The following is a 24,831-nucleotide window of genomic DNA, read 5'->3' as shown; positions in this document are numbered from 1 at the left end:
GCTGCATCCAACCATCTATCACCTTCAACATCCAAGACTTTGACTACCAGTCAACCTGAGGTCAACAATTACAGGAAACTACATTATGAACTTTTTTTTTTCGGGAATACGCAAAAGATTGCGCACTTTTGTATTAAGAGACTATAAATCTTATCTAGCTCCTCTACTGTTCCCATTTTAAAAGGGGGTAAATGAGACATTTAGTGCAGGAATCAGTGCCGGGGAGAATGATGTTTTTACTTGTAGCCGCATCGATCATCTAGGGAACCTGCACTGCAACCAGAGGGCCAGGAGCACAGATCCGCCATGCTCACGCGCCGCCGGAGGAGGCAGCCGGCGGCCACCGCAGCGGTCCTCAGAAAGGACCATTTTGGAAATACTACTACTCATAGCGATCAAAATCGGGTGTTGTTTTGTAAATTTCAGTACCGAAAATTAATATTGGTTAAGTAAAGGAACCTTGATGAAAAGAGGTTAAGGATTACGATTTGTATAGTTGGGTAATGGGTACCAATCTGAGCCGTTGGTTCTTGTCGCCGGAGACGGAGAGGAGTTCGCCGCCGCCGCCGACTCTCTCCGACGCCGCCGCGGGCTCCCTGTCCTACCCAGGACTCCGCCACTGCTCCCATCTCCTCGTCCATCTCCAGTTCCTCCACCAACTGCTCATGCCGCCCCAATCTCCAGTACCTCTTCGCTCCGGCCAGCTGCAAATCGCCGCCAAGATCCAGGACCACCTCGACGCTGCCGCGTGCGCCGGAGTTGGCTGAGTGGCGACGCACCCTGCGGGTATGCTGCTTCAATCTCGGAGGAAGGAAGGATTTGAGGGTAATGGTCTCTGCGAACCCCCATGAAAATATGTGCTTTTATTGAACTCCAATGCTCACTTGAACCATCTCATATCCAACATCTACACATTGCTTGATCTCTTCATCTACTAGATATCTTTGTTCTTAGTAATGATTATCTCTTGGACTGTTGCGTTCCATTTCCCATTGGGTAGTGTTCGTTGTTCTCTCCATTTCTATGTTGTCAAAAAAAAAAAAGATTGTGCAAATTGGAAAGAGGATATGAGGAAGACTATATATCCTATGGGCTATGAACAGAGCGGGCATGTCAGGCAACCAGTGAAGCCCATGTCTTAATGTCCAATGTCTGCACCCAAACTTGATTCCTTTTCTAGGTTTACAATGTTCTTTTTTCTATTATTATTATTTTCACCTGAAAGTAAGCACATTCAAGCAACATCCATCATTTACTCCCATTTTTACAGTGAAAATTCATGAAGCAACAGATCAATCATACATGTACACCAATCAAATATTGTGTAACTAACGAACAGAAGAAATATGTTCATATTCGACCATAATAAAGATATAGAGGCAAAGATTAATCGACCACTGGACATGTTGCTGATGCTATTCTCTTGTTATTCTTAATGCAGAAGCAGAAATGGACACAGAGGACAATTCATTCTTTCGTATATGCAGGCAGGGCCACGCTCCCTGTCGTTGATATCGATTTGACATAGTCCTTCCTAATCTTCTTCAGTGTCACAACCACGTCACTCATCGCCATCCTTTGCTCCGGGGAGTCGGCTGAACAAAGCAAGCCCAGCTCGAACACTGGCACAAGGAAGCCATGCAAGCTACTGGGAGAAGAGCAATCTTGTAAAAGTCGGGTGTCCAGTACATGGACAAGCTCTACCGGAAACGCCTGGTAAACCCACTGCCTTATGTTCAGTTCCCCCACAAACATAGCATCTGTGGGTCTCTTCCCAGTGAACACTTCGAGTAGCATGATCCCGTAGCTGAACACATCGCTCTTTCGTGATGCTTTTCCAAGAGCACCATATTCTGCAGGAATAAAATTGGTCAATGCTTATTGATTGCACCATACGATAATTATGAAAATACCACTACTTTGAGCAAGAGTACAGAAGCTGCTAGTACCTGGTGCCATATACCCAACTGTTCCCGGCATACTCGCAGAGATCATGGAGCTGTCATCACCTAACAATAACCTTGCAATGCCAAAGTCCGATACATGTGCAGTCATATCATCGTCAAGTAGCACGTTGCTAGGCTTCAAATCACAGTGTAGGACCACTTCATGGTGCTCATGATGCAGGTATTCCATTGCCATTGAAACATCTAGCATAATGTCCACCCTCTCAAGGAAACCTAATTGCATTCTTCCTTCAGAGTGCAGGAGTGCCTCTAGGCTACCATTGGGCATGTACTCTAGAATAAGTGCTCTGAAGTCTAGGTTGGTACAAGTGTTCAATATCTTTATCAAGTTTCGATGTCTAGCCATTCGAAGCACATGACATTCCGCATCAAAGCTTCTCATGGCATGTTCTAGATGTTGGTGTATAACTTTTATGGCAACCACCAAACTGCTACTCAGCTGACCCTTATAAACTTTTCCAAAGCTTCCAGCCCCCAACATGTTATCATAACTGAAATTATCAGTAGCACGGACAAGCTCATGGTAGGAGAGTAATCTGTTGCTGATCATGTCAACCATACCAGAAGAAATCATTTGATGCTTCTTAACTTTCATTCGGATGACTACATATAGGCTGAAAGCAAAAGCTCCAACTACTATGGTTATAGCAGGGAGCAGATATTTTAGCTTGTGACCATTTCTTTTGGGAGAGGTTGTTTGGCATGGTGGAAGCCCTAAATGTGCAACACCACATAACCCTGAATTCCCCACCAAGGATTGCAACGTGATGTTTGAGAATACACCCCCTTTTGGTATCTGACCATGAAGATTGTTGAAAGACAAGTTTAAGCTAATGAGGATGGTAAAATTGGCTAGATACTTCGGGATGGTACCAGAAATGTTGTTATGGGATAGATCCAAAGTCTGCAAGCCGGTTAAGTTAGCAAAAGAATCTGGAAGTGAACCATTGAATAAATTAACAGATAAGTTCAAGTAAGTAATCATTTGAAGTTGCCCAATCGAATCTGAGAGGCTACCAGTAAAATGGTTGGTAGAGAGATCCAGGATGTTAATTTGCTTTAAATCGCCTATACCAACTGGCAATACACCACTCAAGAAGTTTTGAGACAGATCTAGCTTCATGAGGCTATTAAGACGAGATAAACTTGGTGGTACATTTGATGATAATTGGTTATCAGATAATACTAGGTACTCTAACTTGGAGAGGTTGCCCATGTCCTCTGGTAAGGAGCCAGAGAATTTATTGCTCTGAAGGAATATTTTTTCTACACTCTTTAGCATTCCAGCGTTTGATGGGACAGAGCCAGCCAAGCTATTTCCACTGAGATCAAGTTGAAGGAGATTCTCCATCTCCATGATTGATTCTGGTATTGTACCATGCAGTTGGTTATTCGAAAGGTCTAGCACAAGGAGGCCAGTTAAATTGGAAATGGTGGTTGGAAGTTCACCAGCTAGCTTGTTTCCATGTAAACTGAATAATCGCAGCGTACTAGACAGGTTACCCACGTAGTTTGGGAGGTTCCCGGTGAGATAATTGGAGTAGATACTAAGGAAATAAAGCTCTCTACAGTTAGAAAGAGCAGACAGGAATTCGAGACCCCCCTGCAGGCGGTTTGCCCCAATATCAAGTACCGATAACGATCTGATGCTACCAACTGTTGTTGGTAATGATCCATTCAGTAGGTTTCCCTCCAACACTAGCATGGCTAATTCGGACATGTTACCAAGAGATGCAGGAATGGTTCCTGTTAGCTGATTCTGTGAGAGATGCAGTTTCTCGAGTTTGCCAAGCTGTCCATACTCTGGCGGAATGGCTCCAGTGAGGTTGCTCCATGAGAGATCTAGGACACTTAGCATGGTGAGGTTGCTTAGTGAAGCAGGGATTGGACCAGCATCAAAGTGATTCATACCCAACACAAGGATAGTGAGATTCGTGAGCTTGCTCAGCCATGCAGCTGAGGCTGTGACAACACCTTCAAAATAATTTTCAGACAGGGAAAGAACTTGGAGGTACTGACACGATGCGAGCCCCAGTGGAATTTGACCAGTGAAATTGTTGCCATCGATGGAGAGCCATTGGAGAGCTGGTAGGTTGAAACTTGTGTTGCCCGCGATAGGGCCGGTTAAGAAGGTGTTCAGTCCAAGTGCAATAACACGCAATGTGGACATATTGAAGATGCCTGGTGGCACCGGTCCTGCGAGAAGGTTGACCTGCATGTTAAGGTGTTCGAGCATCGACAAAGAGCCGATGGAGGCTGGTATCGACCCAGAAAGGCTGTTGTTGCCAATGTTGAAATAAGCTAGCAAAGGTGTGTTGTTGAATAGATTGTTTGGAATTGAGCCAGTGAGGTAATTCCTCCGGAGGCTCATCAAACCAATGCTTCCTAGGCCCTGCAGCTCTGCGGGGATTGAGCCAGATAGCTGGTTAAATTCGAGGTAAAGAACTCGAAGCCTTGTAAGGTTCCCTATGGTGGCTGGGATGCCACCTGACAGAGAATTGTAGCCAAGCTCAAGAATCTCTAGGCGATGGAGCCTTCCTATGTCTTCTGGGACTGAGCCCGTGAGGCTGGCGTTGGTGAGATTGAGGACGGAGAGGAAAGAGAGGTTACCGAGGTGAGAGCTGAGCTCTCCTTGCAAGGGAATGCCTGGAAGCACCAGGCCAGTGACGCGCTGATGGCGGCGGCCGCATCGGATGCCCACCCAGCGGCAGAACGGTGTGTTGACGGTCCAGTTGCTGGCAAGAATGCCGAGAGGGTCGGCCAGCTGCGCTTTGAAAGCCAGCAGTGCAGCATAGTCAGTGTCACTGCCATTGCTCTTGCTCGGAACTGCAGAAGCACAAGTCACTGCAGACAAAGCGATGATCAGCAGCACAACAGATATCCGTACTGGCATTCTAAACGCCATGTCTGAGCTCTTATGCGTTGGCAAGACAGGAATCATCGGGTTGAGGTTAATTTATATATTTAGCTCTCCATTCAATTGTGCGTGCAGGCATCTGGTTCTGTCTACATCCAAGACCTTCACTATTGCTCAACCTGACGTGAACAAGTCCAACTGTCCACAGTTTTTCCTTCGCTGGTCCATATGGAAATTAGCATGCAACCTTTTCTCTTTCCCAGTTGTGAGTTGTTAACTTGTTGCTAATCAAGACCTTGATAGATAGTGGACAAATAGCTAACTAGCTAGTCATATAAGTCGAATATATTTGACTGCTGACCAATCATATGCAGTAATACAATTTTGAAGTTTGAACGGACTAGAAACTGGAGTAGCCATAGTTCCGTGCACAGCCGGAGATCCTCCCTGTGAAATTATTTTTCGGTACTAATCATCATCAGTAGCCATAGTTCTGTACAATTGCTAGGCAAATTTCTGAAATACTATCAAGAGACATCAAGGACTTGATGCTACAAATGTTGCTGGTAACAATCCAGGCATCCAGCCAGCAGATTGTACACTCTGAGCTAAAAGATCACATCTAAGGCTAAGGAATCTGAGACTGGACAGCTTGCCTAACCATGCATATTTGGCCAAGTGACCACGCGGCGTGCGGCATCCAACAGTAAATCAAGATGCTGTGCTACTTTCAGTCTCTGAAGAAGGATTTCAAGGTATTTGATCTCTGACAACTCCATGAAAATGTGTTTGCTTTTCACAACTCGTATGCTGATTTGAACCATGTCCTGTTTCTTCACATCGTAATCGTGGTAGCTAACTGGCGTGATTCTTCACTTATCTATCTACTACCCATTGGTTGATGATGTTTTTATTCTTACTAAAGATTATCTCTTGAACTGTCGTGTACTCGTTGATTTCGGTATCATCTGTATGTCCTAAATAAGAACTATAATCATATTTCCATTTTCCGTTTAGGCAGTGTGTTCATTGTTCTCTCCATTTCAATGTTATAAATCAAACATTTCAAATCGTAAACAAGATAATATATAATATAAAGAAAACTATCCTGTGACCTATGAGCAGAGGAGGTGTGCCATGCAACCAGTCAAGTCCATGTCTTATGTTGAATGCTTGCACCCAAACTTCAGTCCTTTGTAGTTTAGATTTTTTTTTTAATGTTGGTCTGGACATAAGAATACCTGCGCACAAGATCATTTACTGCCATGTCATGGTGCGTGCAAATTTATGTAGCAGCAGATCAATCACAGATGTACGCAATTTAACTATTGTGTAACTAAGAAACAGAAGAGATTTATTCATATTCATCCATACACATAAAGAAGTAAAGAGTAATTGATGCTATTCTTCTGTTATTCTTAATGCAGAAGCAAATATGGATGCAGAGGATGATTCGTTCTTTCGTATACGCAGTCAAGCAGGGTCAATGGAACACTGCTGTTCGGTTGTCATCTCTTCCCATAGTTGCTATCAACTTGACGTACTCCTTCCTAATATTTTTCAATGTCACGACAACATCACTCATCACCATTCTTTGCTCTGGCGAGTCAGACGAGCAGAGCAAGCCCAATTCAAACACTGGCATAAGAAAGCCATCAATGCTACTGGTAGAAGAAGAGCTGTCCTGTACAAGTTGGCCATCTATGACATGGACAAGGTTTGCAGGAAATGCCTGAAGAACCCACTGCCTGATGTTTAGTTCTCCCACAAACATAGCATCTGTTGGTCTCTTCGCAGTGAACACTTCAAGCAACATGATCCCATAGCTGAATACATCGCTCTTCCGTGACGCTTTACCAAGGGCGCCATACTCTTCTCAAGAAAAAATGACCACCAAACATTAGTTGCACCACTTGATAATTACTCTATAAAAGATCAGCAAGGATTCAGCAAGAACAGATGATACTAGCTTACCTGGTGCCATGTACCCGACTGTTCCTGGCATGCTAGCAGAAATCATGGAGCTATCATCACCTAACAGCAGCCTTGCAATACCAAAGTCTGACACATGCGCCGTCATGTCATCATTAAATAGCACGTTGCTAGGCTTCAAATCACAGTGCAGAACCACCTCACAGTGTTCATGGTGCAGGTATTCCATTGCCATTGAAACGTCTAGCATACTCCCTCCATCCCATAATATAAGGGATTTTGAGTTTTTGTTTGCAACGTTTGACCACTCGTTTTATTCATTTTTTTTTTGAAATTATTATTTATTTTATTTGTGACTTACTTTATTATATACAGTACTTTAAGCACAACTTTTCATTTTTTATATTTACAAAAAAAATTTGAATAAGACGAGTGGTCAAACACTGCAATCGAAAACTCAAAATCCCTTATATTGTGGGACGGAGGGAGTAATATCCAACCGCTCAAGGAAACTTAATTGAATTCTTTGATAAGAGTGTAGGAGTGCCTCTAAGCTTCCATTGGGCATGTACTCAAGAACCAGTGCTCTGAAGTCCTGGTTGGAACAAGTGTTAAGTATCTTTATCAAGTTGCGATGCCTAGCCGTTCTAAGCACCCGGCACTCAGTATCAAAGCTTCTAATGGCATGTTCCATATGTTGGTGTATAACTTTTATGGCAACCACCAAACCGCTGCTCAGCTGACCCTTAAAAACTTTTCCAAAGCTTCCAGAGCCCAACATATTATCATCACTGAAATCATTAGTAGCACGAGCAAGCTCATGGTAGGAGAGTAGTTGATGTCTGGCCATGTCAACCATACCAACAGACATCTTTTGATGCTTAACTTTATATTTAAGAATTACATATAAGCAGCAAGCTACAGCTCCAACTGTGATAATTATAGGAGGGACTAAGTATTTTATGATCCGATGGTTTTTTTTGGGAGAGGTTGTTTGGCATGGTGAAAATCCTAAACGGACAGCACCACATAGCCCTGAGTTCCCAACCAAGGATTCCAGCGTGATGTTTGAGAAGACACCTGTTTCTGGTATTTGACCATGTAGGTTGTTGAAAGATAGGTTCAAGCTGGAAAGGACAGTAAAATTGGCCAGGTATTCCGGGATGGTACCGGAAATATTGTTGTGGGATAGATCCAAAGTTTCTAAGCTGGTAAGCACACGAAAAGAATCTGGAATTGAATTTTGGAATAAATTGACTGATAGGTTCAAGTAGGCTATCATTTGAAGTTCAATTGAATCTGGGAGGATGCCAGTGAAGTGGTTGCTAGAGAGATCCATGATATTCATTTGCTTCAAATAGCCTATATCAGCCGGTAATGCACCACTTAAGAAATTGTGGGACAGATCTAGTTTAACAAGTCTATCAAGATGAAATAAGCTCGGTGGTACAGTGGATGCTAGTTGGTTATCAGATAAATCTAGGTATTCTAACTTGGTCATGTTACTAATGCCCATCGATATGGAGCTGGAGAATTGGTTTGTTCCAAGAAATAATCTTTGAATATTCTTCAGCACGCCGATATTTGACGGGATGGGGCCAAACAAGCTATTTTCACTGAGATCAAGCCACTGTAGTATCTCCAAATCCATGATTGATTCTGATATTGTACTGTGCAGTTGGTTATCACTAAGATCTAGATACTTGAGACTAGTTAAGTTCCAAACTGTAGATGGAAGGACACCGGATATATTGTTTCGACGTGCGATGAATGCTTGCAGCGTGCTTGATAGATTGCCCACATAGTCTGGGAGGTTTCCGGTGAAATAATTTGAGTCGATTTCAAGGACAGAAAGCTTCCTACAGTTGGAAAGAGCAGACAAGAATTTGAGATCCCCTTGTAAGCTATTTTCGAAAATAACAAAGTATGTCAAAGAGTTCATGCTGCCAACTGTTGCTGGGACAGATCCATCCAACAGGTTTGTGCTCAAATCCAGGCGTGATAATGCAGATAAGTTGCCGAGAGAAGCAGGAATGGGTCCTCTTAGTTGATTCCTTGCAATAAGCAAATCTGAAAGTTTTCCAAGCTTTCCAATATCTGCTGGAATGGTTCCTGTTAGGTTGCACGTGCTGAGCTCTAGGGAAGCCAGCATGGTAATGTTGCTTAACGCATCAGGGATTGAACCACCATCGAAGTGATTCTCACCCAAGTTGAGCTTGACGAGATTCGTCAACTTGCCCAGCCATGATGGCAAAGCACCCTCGAATAAGTTCTGAATGAGGGAAAAAACCTGGAGTTGCTGGCACGCCGCAAACCCCTGTGGTATCGGACCGGTGAAATTGTTGGCATCAACGGAGAAAAACCAGAGACTCGGGAGTCTGAAGCTTTCGTTGCCTGGGATAGGGCCAGTTAAGCCGTTCAAGGCAAGAGCAATAACTCCTAGCATAGACATGTTGAAGACGCCTGGTGGTACCGGTCCGGTGAGACGATTGACCTGCAAGTCAAGGAATTGAAGCAAGGTGGTATTGATCCAGAAAGGCTGTTGTTGGCAATGTTGAGGTAAGATAACAAAGGGGTGTTGTTGAACAGACTGTTTGGGATCGACCCAGTGAGGCCATTGTTCCGAATGTTGATGCTGCGAAGGCTGTGCAGGCCTTGCAGATCGGCTGGGATTTGTCCAGAGAGCTGGTTAACCGCGAGACGAAGAACGCCAAGCCTCGTGAGGTTGCCTATGGAGGCTGGGATGACACCTGAGAAAGCATTATTGCCAAGATCAAGGAGCTCGAGGCGATGCAGCCTTCCGATATCGTCTGGGATTGAGCCCGTGAGGTTTGTGATGGTGAGGTTAAGGACGGAGAGGAAAGATAGGTTACCGATGTGAGGGCTCAGCTTTCCTTGGAGGGGAACTCCGGGCAGCTCCACTCCGGTGACACGCTGCTGCTGCCGCCGGCTGCAAGTGATCCCCATCCACCGGCAGAACGGAGTGCCAGCAGTCCAGTTGGTGGCAAGAAGGCTGTAGGGATCGGAGAGCTCGCCTTTGAAAGCCAGCAGCGCAGCGAGATCGGTGTCGCTGCCATTGCTCTTGCTCCTCCCTGGAGGAGAAGCAGCAGCAGCAGCAACCGCAGGGGACAAAGTGATCAACAGCAGAGCGGACACGCTGATGCATACTGGAGATCCAGGCGCCATGGCGACGCTGAAGTGATGCTTTTGTGGCAATTAACTGGCAACAATCTAAGAACTAACAAAGCATTACATTACATGTATTTCGCTCCTCCTGATTGGCTCACTGACGGTAATCAATGAGCTCTTGGATGTTTTCTCTCCACATGTGGGGCGTGAAACTTGTTTTCTTTCAAACTCTTGACCAATCAAGACCTTGATAGATACAATGTACATATGAGTCGAATATATTGACTGTTGACCAATCATGCACGCACCGGTTTTGATTGGAACCTTGTTTGAGCTTTCTTTTTTAAAGTTGGATCAAAATGTCGCCACAATCCGCCGGTGGAATTAGAACGGCGAAAATAAGATTGAGATCAGTTTGCAGCACTGGAAGATTGACTTGCTTTGCGCTATCATTAGCTTCTGAGGACCTATTTGTAATTTATTTTTGAAAATAACCTATTCGTTGGTGCATCCGGCGCCGACGAGCCTCAGCTCAAGAAGGATGAGAGAGATAACTCACTTACACGTGAGCTCCATATGTTTTTTTAAGTTATAAGACGATTTAACCATGCTTTAAGTTTGTTCAAGTTTATAGAAAAAAAATAGTATCATTTTTAAATCAAGATAAATTTATTATGAAAATATATTCAATTATTGATTTGATGAAACTAAATTAGTATGATAAATATTACTATATTTATCTATAAACTTAGTCAAACTTAAAACAATTTAACTTTGACCAAAGTTAAAATGTCTTGTAACCTGAAACGAAAAGAGTAGTTTCTTCTTTGCTGACTAGGATGTCACATTAGCTAAAACAGTCATGCATACTATCAGAGGTTCTTATTTAACCCCATTTTTTTAAGTATTACATAAGCAGACTTATTCCTCTTCTGGTCGCTTCTCTCGTTTTTGGCACATTTAACGGCCTGGCTCAGGTGACGTTTTGTTTAACGGCCCATTTTCGATATGCCACGTACACCGGTTGCAGTACCGTTACGTGGCACCTCAGTTTTTCTGTAGGACAATAAATACTTAAATGAGGTACTTTATTATTGCACAAGGAGGGATAACAGGATTACAGGAGCTGGTATATATATATATCGCTTATATGCAGACCACATCTACAAAAGGTATAGCAAAAGATAAAAAACAGCACAACAACACTTGTTTTTAAACAACATAGTACCAAAACACTACATGGATAACAATTGAAACGTACGGTGGAATATAGTACATAACTCAAACCAACGTGAGTACGTGATATCTGCTGGGGTGGAGAGAAATTAACAAAGAGGCAAAGGAAAGTTAACTAATAGAGAGACTGAAGAACGAGGCAGAGAAAAGCATTCATCTTCTACACGAGCTGATCTTGCAGCAAGCCGGCTAGCTAGGACATACGCGTGCTTATTTGCTCTCTCAGCTGCTTAAGCTCCTCGACGACCTCCGCCATGGTCGGTCTCTTGTCCACCTTGTTTTTCAGACACCGGACCGCGACGGCCGCCATCCTGTCAAGGCACTCCATGCAGTAAGGATATAGGGAATCCGTAGACGACAACATGTCTTGGTCATACATCTTCCTCCTTTCGTTGTTGTCTTTGTACTGGTTCACAAATTCTACTCGGATGCTTCTTTCATCGTCGTACTTGGCCCTTTTCCGGGTGATGAGCTCCAGGAGCACGACCCCATAGCTGTAGACATCGCTCTCCATAGTATACTTGTTCGTCAGTATGCACACAGGATCGACATAGTTCTTGTCAACACACACGTGCTTGAATTTCAATATGAGCTCAGATGACCCAAAGTCAGAGACCTTAGGGTTCAGGTTGTCATCAAGGAGGATGTTGGCTGGCTTGACATCTCCATGCATAAGGCTAGAGGAGTGCATGTAGGAAAGAGCCTTCGCAGAGCCGATGGCGATGTCAAGGCGCTGCAATTAATAGCGAGAGGGGGCGCCGGTCATCTCCATGAAGCATTTTCTCGAGGCTCCCGTTTGGGATAAACTCAAGGATTAACGTGGGTTCCTCCGTCTCTATGTAGCATCCAACGAGACTGACCACGTTTTCGTGCTGGATTAGTGACTGGACCCTTAGCTCGTCCACTAACTCCGGGCCGGACACTCGTGACGACGAATCTTCTTCCGGCGAGGATGGAACTTTGGACCAACAAAAGGCGTTTTGGAACATGTTCTTGTTCATGCACTTGATGTCTTTGCCATGCGTCGTCTGTGCCAGCTTGCGCTTTCCCTTGGAGTACTTCACGGCAACCGGCTGGTTCTTGTGGGTTTCCATGTAGACCTTGCCGAAGGAACCCTCTCCGAGGATCTTGGTGCTCCTATTCTTTGTCATCTTGTTTAGGTCTTTCTCCGTAATGAGGACGATGTTCATATCCTTGAGCAGCCGGCCACCATTGTTGTTGGCAAACATTCTTCTCTTCCGTCTCTTATACAAGCACACAAGGACCGTAAGAGAAATCACAGAGCACACCGTCGCTGTATATATATATGCAGACAAATCAAATGATCAATTGAAAGAATGAGCCATTGATTCAAATCAGACTGCACTGCGAATGTTAGGGAAGGATCTAATATCAACTAAACTGTAGGGATAGAGCTTCAGACCCAAACTAGCTAGCCCACCACTTTGTGGAGCTAGCCGAAAGAACTTTAGGGTGTTTCTTAAATCAGACTTTAGTAATGTAATGCTATAGTAATAAGTGCGGAGAATAATTAATTAACGCTTATTTACGTACCAAGCGTCGGGACTATATATTTGGGAAGGTGGCATCCTTTGCCATTAACTTTGCCATCCCCTCTACGTGGAAAACGGCATTTGCAATAATAATAACCCTCTGTGTTATGGCATCTGCTGCCAGTAGAACAACGATCTGGTTCCTTGCATTCGTCAATATCTGCATGCAGCACATGTATCAATGGTAAAACAGTAAATTTAAATAATCGTCATATTATATTGTCAATGAGTGATACTGTACTAGTAATGATATAGGAGTATAATCCATGATGGAGAATTAAGGAAATTTAATTAAGAACTAACCTGTGCATCCGCCATTGCCTTTGAGATAGGGATTGCCGTCGTATCCCTCGGAGCACTTGCAGAGATACCCGTCTCCGTTAGTGGCATTGGCGCAGTCGCTTTGGTCGCTGACGCAGACAGAGCATGACCTATTTGTTCCCCTGATGGCCCAGTCAAGCTCCGTAGGGACGACCATCTCGCCGTCCCGGTTTGCAAATATCTTGTTGCCTGAGCGACCCAAATCCTTCCGGCTAAAATTGTACCTGAATTGCCTGATTAAAAACAAAATCCTAGATCTTAATATTGAAATAGTATGTTTAATTACTCGATCGGATATATATTTTTCAGATATCGATTGCCTTCTGCATCAAATATCTTGGTGGGCCATTCGTTAATTAGTCAATTAATTAATTAAAATGGCACTAGGCATATTATGTCTTGAGAAAATAGCGCATCTCACTAGCTAGTTTTGCTATATGTTGGTACAAATTTTCTTGCCGTCTCTAAATTTGTATATTTATATATAATTCTACTTAAATAATAATTATATTAAGAAATAAAGGGAGAAAAAATGTCATTTTTTGCGGTACTCATACGTGTGTATCTACAGGATGCCATATGCACATTGCTGTGGGTATATTCTACCAGAAAGATATTTTTTTCCTCACGGTTTTTAACATCAGGAATGGCACAAAACCGTCAAATTGATCATCCCTGTCAGCCATCGTCGTGAATGTCCCGTAGAACAATTTTGAATTAATAATTAACAAATATAATTGAAACAATAAGGTATTACATTAAAAAAAGTTAAATTTCTTATAAACTATTAAATTCTAAATATTTTTTAATAAATAATATATAGTACCTAATTATAATGGATGGTTTGAAACTAGTAAACATAACATACTATGAATAGCTACATACTATATATGTATGGCTAGAGATATTGGCATGCATAATATAAGGAGAATAGTTAATATGGTCCTTAAAGTTTCGCTCCTGGGTCATTTTAGTCCTTAATTTGGGATAGTATTTTACAAGGGTCATCAATTTAATGTTTTCAGAACTTGTCATAAACGTACATACTCCCTCTGTACTCATAAAGGAAGTCGTTTAGGATAATGTTTAAGTCAAACCTTAGAAATATAAATCATAAATAACTCTTAAGTTGTTGAGTTTGAAAATGTAAAAATTATATGAATAGATTTGTCTTGAAAAATACTTTTATAAAAGTATACATATATCATTTTTCAGTAAATATTTTTGTAGAAACAAGAAGTCAAAGTTGTGTTTTAGAGACCGTGTTGCTATCCTAAACGACTTCCTTTACGAGTACGGAAAAGTATGTGCATAACCTTTGAGGAATGAACTTCTCAATCCATATGCTCCCTCCAGATTAAAAAATAATTATTGTCTTGAACAAGAACACGGTGCCAAAAACTTTGACCATTATTTTCTATTCCAATATATATAGAAATATCAACAAATATACGATTTTATTAAAATACATTTTAAGATATTGATAGGTATGTGTGACTTTGATCAACAATTATTCTATGAGGATATCATTTATATGCTAATAAAGTATAATACTATATCATAATTAAGTAAATACTTTTGATAATCTAATATATTCATTTTTGCGTCATAAAGTATAATATATCATATACTAACGAAACAAAATACATTCTACTCCCTCCATCCTAAAATTTTTGACGCCGTTGACTATTTTAAACATGTTTGACCGTTCGTCTTATTCAGAAAATTTAAGTAATTATTAATTATTTTCCTATCATTTGATTCATTGTTAAATATACTTTTATATATACATATAGTTTTACATATTTCATAAAAGTTTTTGAATAAAACAAGTGATCAAATATGTTTTAAAAAGTCAACAGTGTTAAACATTTAGGAACGGAGGGAGTATATTCTAAGAAGGAGGTAGTAAGCACGTACCCGTCTCGGTCGGTTATAAAGGCGTAGCGGCATGGGTTCCACGCAGCAATCTTCCTGTCGGTGATGTTGGCCGACAGCACAATCCTTAGCAAGGTAAGGTTTGTAGGGATGGACTGGATCTGGCAGCAACCCAGCCCCGCGCAGTGGTCACCGTCGTTGGCGGCGGCATCCAAGCTCGCGCACGTCGTGACGCAGCCGGTCAAGTAGCTCCCGTCCTCCCTGCCGTACATCATCCCCAGCGTGTCGCACCCGGTGGCCGTGAACTCATTCCTCTCCGGCGACACAAGGAACGGCGTCCCGGCGAGGTCGAGCCATGGCGAGCCTACGTCGGACTCGGAGCTGCTGCTGGTGTTGGACAAGTCGAAGCAGTTTTGCAGCACGGAAGTGTAGACGCGCATCTCCCCCTTCGGCAGCGAGATGTCCTTCATCTCCATGTTGCTGTAGTAGGGTCTGGGAGGGGTAAAGCTATGGTTGCATGTGACGTTGAAGTCATCTGGACCCGGCCATGCGCAGTCGTCGCCGACGCCGAAGGGGAAGGGGATGTCGACGTCGCCGCACTTGCTCGGGCACTCCGCGGGCGGCGGTGCTGCCGCTACGGCCGCCGGAGCGGACGACGCCATCACAGAAAATAATGCTACTCCTACAAGCCACAGTACTACCACTTGTAATTGCATGGCGACGTTGTGTTTCTTCACCGCCATTTCTGTACAAACTACGTACCGTGGCTAATTAAGCTGAGCTTAAGCTTATAGCAGATCTGCACATACTGATCAGCTAGCATGCATGCATGTCTATATATATGCGGCCGGGGCACACGATGGATGGAATCTACATGCATGTTACGCTAGCTGTTGGCGATCCAGATTCATATGCACCAATTAATCGCAAGTTAATTAATTAGTCAAAACTTACTTTTCTATACTATTGCAACTAGCTAGCTGGTTATTTACCCAACGTGCCTCTCTCTATAAGTACATGTACATCAATTTGTCCCTTCACAACCCAAGACCTCAACCTCATCATTGACCGACTTCCGTCGAAATGGTTAACATCAAAGAAAAACTTACTTAATTATTGCATTATTGCTGTTACAAACCTTAATTAATTCCAACCCAGTCTAGGTCTGAGTCCTTCTTTGCTTTTTATTGCGTAATCTTGGTCCGTCAGCAACAGGAGCTGCCGCGTGCGTCACTAGCGGCACCACTTCCATTTTAAAACCTTTTATTCATCTTGTGTATTCATTCATCATTCGATTGGATTAATTAAATGACAGTACTGTCCAAGATATATATAAAAAGAGTCCGTGTTAGCTACCTAAGATCTTGTTATGGTGTTTAATTTATATCAGTACCGGCTACTATCAAATTTATTTTTATACGGCCAAAATGGATTTTGCAGCTGGCAGCAGATGGACACACCGCATGTGAAAATCAATCTTTTTCATAGGTGCCTCCCTCGACGCAAATGAAAATTGATTTTCGTACGCGGCCCTGATAAGAGACTCGCATTCGCTAATATCTTTGGAGCAAAAATAAAATAAAATCGAAATCCAATATAGTCCCTAAAATTCACCAATTCAGCAATATAAATCCAATCATGGCCACTGGATCCACACATTGCCTGCTGCTGCTAGCCTATCCCCTTATGACGCTGTGCTCCAGGTCCGCCCATCGTCCGTCTATCTAGATCTAGAGCTCATTATATTAAGTGTACTATATTAAGAACCCATGTGTTCTTGAACGTGCCTCCAATTGGAAAGAAAAAGTGACCCATAACACTCCAGACCTTACAAGAACTGGAAACTGCTTATTACTGTGTGTGTGTATATATATTCAGCGAAACTATGCCGTGAGAACACATTTTCCCGTGTTAATAAGTTGAGTAAGGAAAACAGATACCTCTCCGTTACAGATCAAACAGGGGATATGACAAATTACATCATTACCCTCATTAAGGACATCCGAATAGTTCTTTACAGTAGCTGTCAATTGTGATTAACAGCTGCACATGGTTACATTTGATGATGATGAGGGGCATTTGCAAATTTGCCACCGTTTTTTTAATGTTGTAAGGATGCCACTCGAATAACAGTTCTAGTGTCATTTTTGCAATTTTGTAGTGACAGTCTTGTAATAACGATTTAAAGTAGCGGTAAATTTGCAATTGCCCAAGATGAAAAGCAAGGAAGCTAGGAACTTCACCTCTCTAAACATGCTATGATGAAATATAAACATGCTATGATGAAATATGAGAATGACAAGTATTTTGATATATAATTTGAACGCTAGAATGACGGGTATTCTAAAATGAGGAGTATCCATCTATCAACCTTGACAAGACGGGGAATTCTAGAAATCTAGATACACTTAAATCATAGTATTTGTAGTAATTGAAGCAGATGCATGCATAAGAAGAGCAGTGAATATTTTTATGAGACAACAAGCAGATCAATTAATGTAATTGAACATACCATTAAGTAAAGAAGTGTAAGTAGCCATGCATGATATTACACCAAGGCGACAAGGCAAGACTAAATTAATTCATATAGGACATCTCAGATCTTCGAATACTGTACTCCCAAGCTTTGGCTGTCTTTGATCTTTGGGGGTCAAAGCTAGTAGATGGTGTGGAATTAAGTAGTTAAATCTGAAGCACGCAGAGCGAGCATCTCTATCGTGGCCAATGACATCAATATAATAATAAGTTGACAGAATTAAATGTGTCCTGTTGATTGAGATGTTAATTTACTTTGCATGCATATGCATGCTCGAGCAAGTTGGCTAATTGGGTTGCTGATCCTCCTTCTTGGGCCAGAAGATTTCGGCCCATTGGCCCAAGTCTGTTGCCCATTACCCCCTGGGCGGGCCAAGTCAGGTCCAGCAGCTGATGCAAGCATCAGCTATCGCTATAGCTAAAATTATGAGATTTGATCTGGTCTAGCAAAAAATATCTCAAGGTATTTCCGATCGTTGGATTTAGCTGGACAGGATAGTCATTGCTAGATCTAACGATCAAAAATGATTTGCTAAATGGACGTACAGTATTAATTTGAGACCTCCTTTTATATATATGAAGGACCGTAACATTCCACTAAATGAAATATGCCATGGTTTGGTATGGGAGGTATATATATATGGGAGCGTATCCTATGCACACAGGCCCTCGCGTGTACACACCATGTACACCAACTAAAAATTATCACAAAAAATTCTAGGAAAATTCATACATGTACTTTCAATAGTATTACATCTACGTGCAAAGTCGCATCTTCAAATTCATTCTACATAGAGAATAACAAAAAAGATAAAATTCTGACAAAATTGCAACCTTAAAACTGTCAGATTTTTTGTTTTTTTTGTTACGGCTAAAATATAATGAATTTGACGTTAAGATTTTAACCCTAGGTGTAATACAATTGAAAGTATGTGTATGATTTTTTCTAGATTTTTTGGTGACATTTTTTAGTTGGTGTGCACGTGTGTACACGTGATGGCCTGTGTGCATAGGATATGTTGCCTATATATATATTATATATATACATACATATGTATATATATATATATATATATATATATATATATATATATATATGTATATGTATATATATATATATATATGCTTGATCGGATGAAAACTTTCTTACTATGCTGCTTAATTTATTTTTGCTTTTAATTGCCACTTTGTTGGTAAATGGTACACATACTAATTAAAACGACACTTCCCCGCCAAAAAGATAAATTAAAATGACCCGTTGGTCAACTCAAACCAACGTCGACATTTGCTGGGGGATATGATAATAAATTAACGACGATACAAAGCGAAACTATCAACATACGGGTTGTCTGAACATCGGACCTTGCATTCATTTTCCTGCAACCTTTGCTCTCAATTGGATAAGCTCCTGTAGCGCCTCCGCCATAGTCGGCCTCTTGTCTATGTTGTATTCAAGGCACTGGACAGCAATGCCGGCCATTCTGTCGAGGCACTCCATGCAGTGAGGTTGTAGAGCCTCTGCAGACAATATGTCCTGGTCGTACATATTCCTTCTGGCATTATCATCCTCGTAACAGTTGGTAAATTCTATCGGAAGGCTTTTCCCATCGTACACGGCCTTCTTTCGGGTGATGAGCTCTAAGACCACGATACCGAAACTGTAGACATCACTCTTCAGTCTAAAATTGCCTGTTACCATATACACAGGATCTATGTAGCCCATGTCGGCACACACGCTTCGGTGCTTGGTTTTCAATACGGACTCTGATGACCCAAAGTCGGAGACTTTAGGCATAAGGTTGTCGTCAAGGAGAATATTGGCAGGTTTGATATCACCATGAAAAATGCAGCGGCGGGAATGCGAGTGCATGTAGGTAAGAGCTTTCGCAGAGCCAATGGCAATATCCAGCCGTTTCAGCAGCGGGAGAGCGCACCGCTCTGCCCCATGAAGGACGCTCTCGAGGCTACCATTAGGGACGAACTCGAAGACCAGCATAGGGACCTCCACCTCGAGGCAACAACCAATGAGGCACACCAGGTTGTCGTGGCTGACTTGAAGTTGCACCGTGATTTCCTTCACGAACTCATCCTTGCCACGAGTCCGCGATATGCTCTTTTCGATGGAGTACTTGACGGCGACCGGCTGATCGTCGTGGGTTCCCTTGTAGACCACACCGAAGGCGCCTTTCCCTATCTTGTTGCTTTTGTTGTTAGTTATCTTGTCCAATTCCTGCTTTGTAAAGATTTTAACGCTCGTCTTCTCTAGCATTTGGCCACCATTACGGTCATAGCACCCTTTAAGCTTCCATTTCTTACGTAAGCACACAAGGACCAAACCAAATAGCACAACACCGGCTATCACTGCAAATGCAAACAAACCAATTAAACATATAAGTAACTAGGTGATTCCCCGTGATTTGCTGCAGGAATTACTAAGCAATTCTCAATATTTTTTTTTTGACAATCAACCTAGGTGTAAAAAAGAAAAGAAAATAATGAAACATCAAGGTTTATCAGTCAAATGATACCCGTGCTTTAGTGTGAAACATATTGATATTGATAAGTACATGTTAAATATTATAAAGTTGATAGATAGATTTGTTAAAATATTATGCAAATGATATGAGGGGTGATGATTGAATATGCTTGTATTTTGATTTCTAGAATTAAAAAAATTGTAGATCATGTTGTATGCTTGTATGAGATTAAATATGTAATTATTGCTAGTGGATGATGGTGTGGTATGGTTGCATATTGAGCTTTAGATTTATTGGCCTTTTAACTCTATAGAAAGTATAGATTAGAGAAAGCACCATTAATCAATATATTAGCTACGTTACATACATATATAACTAACTAGCTATACTTAAGTAGGGGCAATATTAAATGATGACGCTTTAACTAACTACTTAACTAACTACTCCATCCGTCCCATAATATAAGGGATTTTGAGTTTTTGTTTACACTGTTTGACCACTCGTCTTATTCAAAAAATTTGTGCAAATATAAAATACGAAAAGTTGTGCTTAAAGTACTTTGGATAATAAAGCAAGTCATAAAAAAAATAATTCCAAAATTTTTTGAATAAGACGAGTGATCAAAGAGTGCAAATAAAAACTCAAAATCCCATATATTATGGGACGGAGGGAGTAACTAGCTACAACTTAAGTCATAATACATTGATTATTTGAGTAAATTTCAAAAACTTCATGTTTTATACATAGCTGAAGTTGTCGAAACCACATGTATTATGACTTGTGGCACTTTAACTCTATGTATTATGGCTCTAAAGTTTCATAAAACCCTATCTTTATGCATGTTGAGCATGAATTTACTTAAAGTTGAAAACATATGGTGTATATAAAACTTTAAATTATTATGTTCTTGAGTATGGTTGATATATAGTTTATCTCTTCGCTACTGTGAAAAAATTGTTTCAAATATATATACTGTAATTAATCAAGATTTTAATAAAGGTGAAGTCTTATTATAAAACACAAAGATCATACATTAAACCTGTGAGATTATGTGACACGCATCATAATATATGTGGCTTTATTTAACCTTGATCATAAAAGCGTGAGGTTTTCTAAAATTTACTCTAATTTCTATTAAAAAACGCTATAAGTATGAACAATGGTCATGGCTCACCAAGAATCCCAATTACAGGTGGGGGAATTATGGGTTGACATCCATTATCGATTTTGCCGTCCCCTCTACGTCCCAAACGGCATTTGCACCTGTAATCACCCTCTGTGTCATGGCATTTGCTACCACCGTAACATGGATAAAGTTCACTGTACTTGGCAGGGTCTTCTCTTCTAAGCTTGCATTCATTAATATCTGCACATATAATAATTGGTGATGAAATACTAAATAGTATAATTAAACATATTAACCAATCCCATACGAGCAAATTCAGCAAAGATTACAACGTACTCCTACATACAAGAAGTAGTAACTAATTCATTCATGCCAATGAAGGAAATTAATATTAGTCCATGCATGCATGCATATCAATATAGAGCCGGAAATTAAAAGACTAACTAAACATAATTGATTAAAAAGACTAACTTGTACACCCACTGTCACCGGTGACGTAGGGATTGCCATCATATCCCGGGGAGCACTTGCAAAGATATCCCTGTCCGTTGGTGGTGTTGACGCAGTAGCTGTTGGGGCTGACACAGGCAGGAGCGACCCGCGATGTTGACGAGCACGATCCGTCGCTCCTGATAGCCCAATCAAGCACTGTAACGACACTTCTGTCTCCAGCACGATTCATAAAGCTCTTGCTACCGGCACGGCTAAAATCTCCACGGCTGAATTTGTACCTATATATATTATAATATATATATGTGCATCAGTAAACTCAATGGGTGCCCTAGCTAAACAGTCCAGTTTGTTGAGTAGGGAGTGAAAATGGGTCAGATATCTACATCTATCCTCAGTAAGTTGCCAACTCCACAATTTCCATGAATGATACTCCCTCCGTTCCATGTTACAATGGAAATTAAATATGAGAGCCTCACCGTACACTTTAAACCTCCAAAATTAAAATAAAGCTATTCTCATTGTAAAATATTTAGGTCATATTATTTTAATCATTTTTATCTCACTCAAAAAAAAAACTTCATGTTTGATGGCTTGAGGTTAGGAAATGGACAAAAGTCCACCTACCTCACTATTTGCGGGGACCCACATAATGGTGGTGGTGTCAAATTCACCACACTCAACACCACCATTTAGATCTTTTAAAGAAGTATAAATAGTTTCACGTGATAACATATACATGCCTTTGAGAAAAACTACGGAGAGAACACAATGCAAACTGTAATTTCCTTACCACACCCCGCCCCAATAGATCACGCCCGCATATGATATATTGTTTTCTCTCTCTCTTTCTTTTGAGTGTGCTATATATAATAGTATATAATAAGAACAGAAATATATATTCACAAAATAATATAACATTCTTCTATGCATAAATTATATGTAATTAAAAATATGAAAATGAATGTAGGGTTCACCAGAAATATTTATAAAATTATTATTAAAGTAAGTAGAAGAAGGATGCGCTTATATCTGCTCTAAATTCTATAAACTACCATAGTTTAATTTATAAATGTGGTGCCTAAATCAACATATACTAATGGGACAATTGCTTTTTTACTATGTTTTGAAGCCTAACTACTAATATGACCCTATTTTTTCTAGTTTGTTTATTTGACCCTACTTTTTTAAAACAAACACTCCGTTTGACCATGTTTTCATAGCACCGTTAAGTTTTCATTTTAAAAAAAAGAAAGAAATATAATTACATTTCGTAATGACCAAAATACCCTCGAACAAACCCTATCCTTATCTATCCCGTCTCTCCCCCGTATCCCCTCTCTCTCTCTCTCTCTCTCTCTCTCCGAGTGCTGGCGTCGGCGGCGGCTCGTGGAGGGAGGGGATCCGCGCGGCGCTGGCTCGCGGAGGGAGGGAGCGGCGAGGCGACGCCGGCTTGTGTAGGGAGGGAGCGGCGGCGGCGGCCTTAGAGGAACTTCCTCCCGCTGCTCTCCTTGTGCAATGGCTGCCGTCCGGCGGTGGCTAAATGAATAGGAGGGTTGGTGGCGGCTTGACAAGGTGGAGGAGTGGCTGCGGCGGCGGCGGCGGCATGGGAGGGATGGCGGCGGCTCGACGAAGAGGAGCGGCGGCGGCGGCAGTTCGACTACGAGGAGGAGGGGTGGCATGTTTTTTTTTTCTTTTCTTTTTTTTGGTAGACATAAATCCGTGCCATATTTGTGTTTGAGGCAATTTAATATATAGTAATAAGTGCACAAAACTGCATTGAATAAAAAACTTTAAGAAACTGGGTTAAATTCACAAGGGTATAAATGAAACATTTGTCTTAAGTTAACACCGTCATGTTGACTTCCCAGAGTAGGGCCAAGTCTCGCCTTCATTTATAAAAAAGAGGGTCAACTAAAAAAGCAGGACCAAATTAGTAGTTAGTCCTTAAAATAGGGTAAAAACGCAATTGTCCCTATACTAATATTAGCACCAATGCATATGGAGTAGTAATTGTGTTACCAGAGTTGATAGCTAGATTTTCTTTATTACTACTATTTAACTTACCATGCTTTCTCAGCCACGAAGGCGTAGCTGCATGGGCTGTATCTCCATGCATAGTTTTTTGTTAAGTTCCCCCAATTCAGCTCTACGAGGGCAAGGTTGGGCGGAATGGAAGGCACCTGGCAGCAACCCAGCCCGGAGCACTGCTCGCCGTCGTGGGCAGCCTCGTCTAAGCTCACGCACGTCGTGATGCAGCCGGTCAAGAAGCTCCAGTCATCCCTGCCCTGCAGCCACGCCAACGTGTCGCAGCCGATGGCCGTGAACTCGTTTCTCCCCGGAGCGACCAGGAACGGCGAGTCGGTGATGTTGAGCTGCAGGAAGCTGGTTGAAGAGTCGACGTGGTCGGATGTGTTGTAGCACTGGTAGACCACGGGAGTGTACACACGCATCTCCCCCGCCGCCACCGAGATGTCCCTGATCTCTATGTTGCCGTAGTAGGGTCTGGGTGGGCTGAAGCTATGGTTGCATGTGACGTTGAAGTCATCTGGACCCGGCCATGCGCAGTCGTCGCCGACGCCGAAGGGGAAGGGGATGTCGACGTCGCCGCACTTGCTCGGGCACTCCGCGGGCGGCGGTGCTGCCGCTACGGCCGCCGGAGCGGACGACGCCATCACAGAAAATAATGCTACTCCTACAAGCCACAGTACTACCACTTGTAATTGCATGGCGACGTTGTGTTTCTTCACCGCCATTTCTGTACAAACTACGTACCGTGGCTAATTAAGCTGAGCTTAAGCTTATAGCAGATCTGCACATACTGATCAGCTAGCATGCATGCATGTCTATATATATGCGGCCGGGGCACACGATGGATGGAATCTACATGCATGTTACGCTAGCTGTTGGCGATCCAGATTCATGCACCATTTAATTAACGAATCGCAAGTTAGTCAACCTTTTCCGTTGCAGCTAGCTGGTTATATATTTAGCCAACGTGCCTCTTTCTACGTACATCAATTAATTTGTCCCTTCATCAAGAAGATTCACCCAAGTCAAAATGGTTGTAGCCATACTTTAGCCAATAAGGGCTTTTGGTCTGATAATAGCTGTAATTTTTTAACTCTCTCCTCGTTAACGAGGAGCTAGCTAGTTTCTCAGTAATATAATCTCCTTTCCCGCAAAAAAAAAAATGTCCCTTCATAACCCAACACCTCAACTTCATCATTGACCGACTTCCGTCGAAATGGTTAACATGCATCAAGGAAAAACTTACTTAACTATTGCATTATTGCTGTTACAAACCTTAATTAATTCCAACCAGTCTAGGCCTGTGTCGTTCCTCGCTTTTTATTGCGTAATCTTGGTC

General features: G+C 41.9%; 3 protein-coding genes, 1 long non-coding RNA gene and 1 pseudogene across 4 annotated transcripts; 1 reads left to right on the top strand and 4 right to left on the bottom strand.

The window, feature by feature from the left end:
• The first annotated feature begins 498 nt into the window (after nucleotides 1-498).
• LOC136354085 (uncharacterized) lies at nucleotides 499-10,192 on the top strand. Its single transcript, XR_010737827.1, has 3 exons — nucleotides 499-825; nucleotides 1,442-5,579; nucleotides 6,252-10,192. It is a non-coding gene; the product is annotated as an uncharacterized lncRNA (long non-coding RNA).
• On the bottom strand, nucleotides 1,262-5,224 carry LOC107279538 (probable LRR receptor-like serine/threonine-protein kinase At3g47570). Its single transcript, XM_015762392.2, has 2 exons — nucleotides 1,950-5,224; nucleotides 1,262-1,853 (listed from the first exon to the last, which is right to left on the bottom strand). The coding sequence occupies exons 1-2, from the start codon at nucleotides 4,906-4,908 to the stop codon at nucleotides 1,468-1,470; spliced, it is 3,345 nt and encodes a 1,114-aa protein (XP_015617878.2). The 5' UTR covers nucleotides 4,909-5,224; the 3' UTR covers nucleotides 1,262-1,467.
• On the bottom strand, nucleotides 6,136-9,942 carry LOC107279410 (probable LRR receptor-like serine/threonine-protein kinase At3g47570; annotated as a pseudogene).
• Nucleotides 10,193-11,071: 879 nt separating the features above from the next.
• On the bottom strand, nucleotides 11,072-15,684 carry LOC107275920 (wall-associated receptor kinase 2-like). Its single transcript, XM_066305717.1, is given in 5 exon segments — nucleotides 11,072-11,863; nucleotides 11,865-12,415; nucleotides 12,676-12,834; nucleotides 12,978-13,228; nucleotides 14,916-15,684. Coding segments are annotated over 5 exon segments (2,211 nt in total). The 5' UTR covers nucleotides 15,617-15,684; the 3' UTR covers nucleotides 11,072-11,314.
• Nucleotides 15,685-18,550: 2,866 nt separating this feature from the next.
• LOC9268076 (wall-associated receptor kinase 2) lies at nucleotides 18,551-24,285 on the bottom strand. The gene is made up of 4 exons (XM_015761884.3): nucleotides 23,529-24,285; nucleotides 21,483-21,742; nucleotides 21,060-21,251; nucleotides 18,551-19,769 (listed from the first exon to the last, which is right to left on the bottom strand). The coding sequence occupies exons 1-4, from the start codon at nucleotides 24,215-24,217 to the stop codon at nucleotides 18,778-18,780; spliced, it is 2,133 nt and encodes a 710-aa protein (XP_015617370.1). The 5' UTR covers nucleotides 24,218-24,285; the 3' UTR covers nucleotides 18,551-18,777.
• Nucleotides 24,286-24,831: the final 546 nt, after the last annotated feature.

The sequence above is a fragment of the Oryza sativa genome, chromosome 11 (genome assembly GCF_034140825.1).
Source record: "Oryza sativa Japonica Group chromosome 11, ASM3414082v1".
Taxonomy (NCBI): Eukaryota; Viridiplantae; Streptophyta; class Magnoliopsida; order Poales; family Poaceae; genus Oryza; species Oryza sativa.
This window is presented reverse-complemented; position numbering and strand designations above follow the sequence as displayed.

Excerpts from the sequence above, each read along its gene's own strand:
- LOC107279538 (XM_015762392.2), bottom strand. The coding sequence starts at position 4,908 with ATGATTCCTGTCTTGCCAACGCATAAGAGCTCAGACATGGCGTTTAGA. Across the intron at positions 1,854-1,949 it reads AGTTGGGTATATGGCACCAG|AATATGGTGCTCTTGGAAAA; the intron begins GTACTAGCAGCT and ends TTATTCCTGCAG.
- LOC9268076 (XM_015761884.3), bottom strand. The coding sequence starts at position 24,217 with ATGGCGGTGAAGAAACACAACGTCGCCATGCAATTACAAGTGGTAGTA. Across the intron at positions 21,252-21,482 it reads CGGTGACAGTGGGTGTACAA|ATATTAATGAATGCAAGCTT; the intron begins GTTAGTCTTTTT and ends TTATATGTGCAG. Across the intron at positions 19,770-21,059 it reads ACCTGTAATTGGGATTCTTG|TGATAGCCGGTGTTGTGCTA; the intron begins GTGAGCCATGAC and ends TTGCATTTGCAG.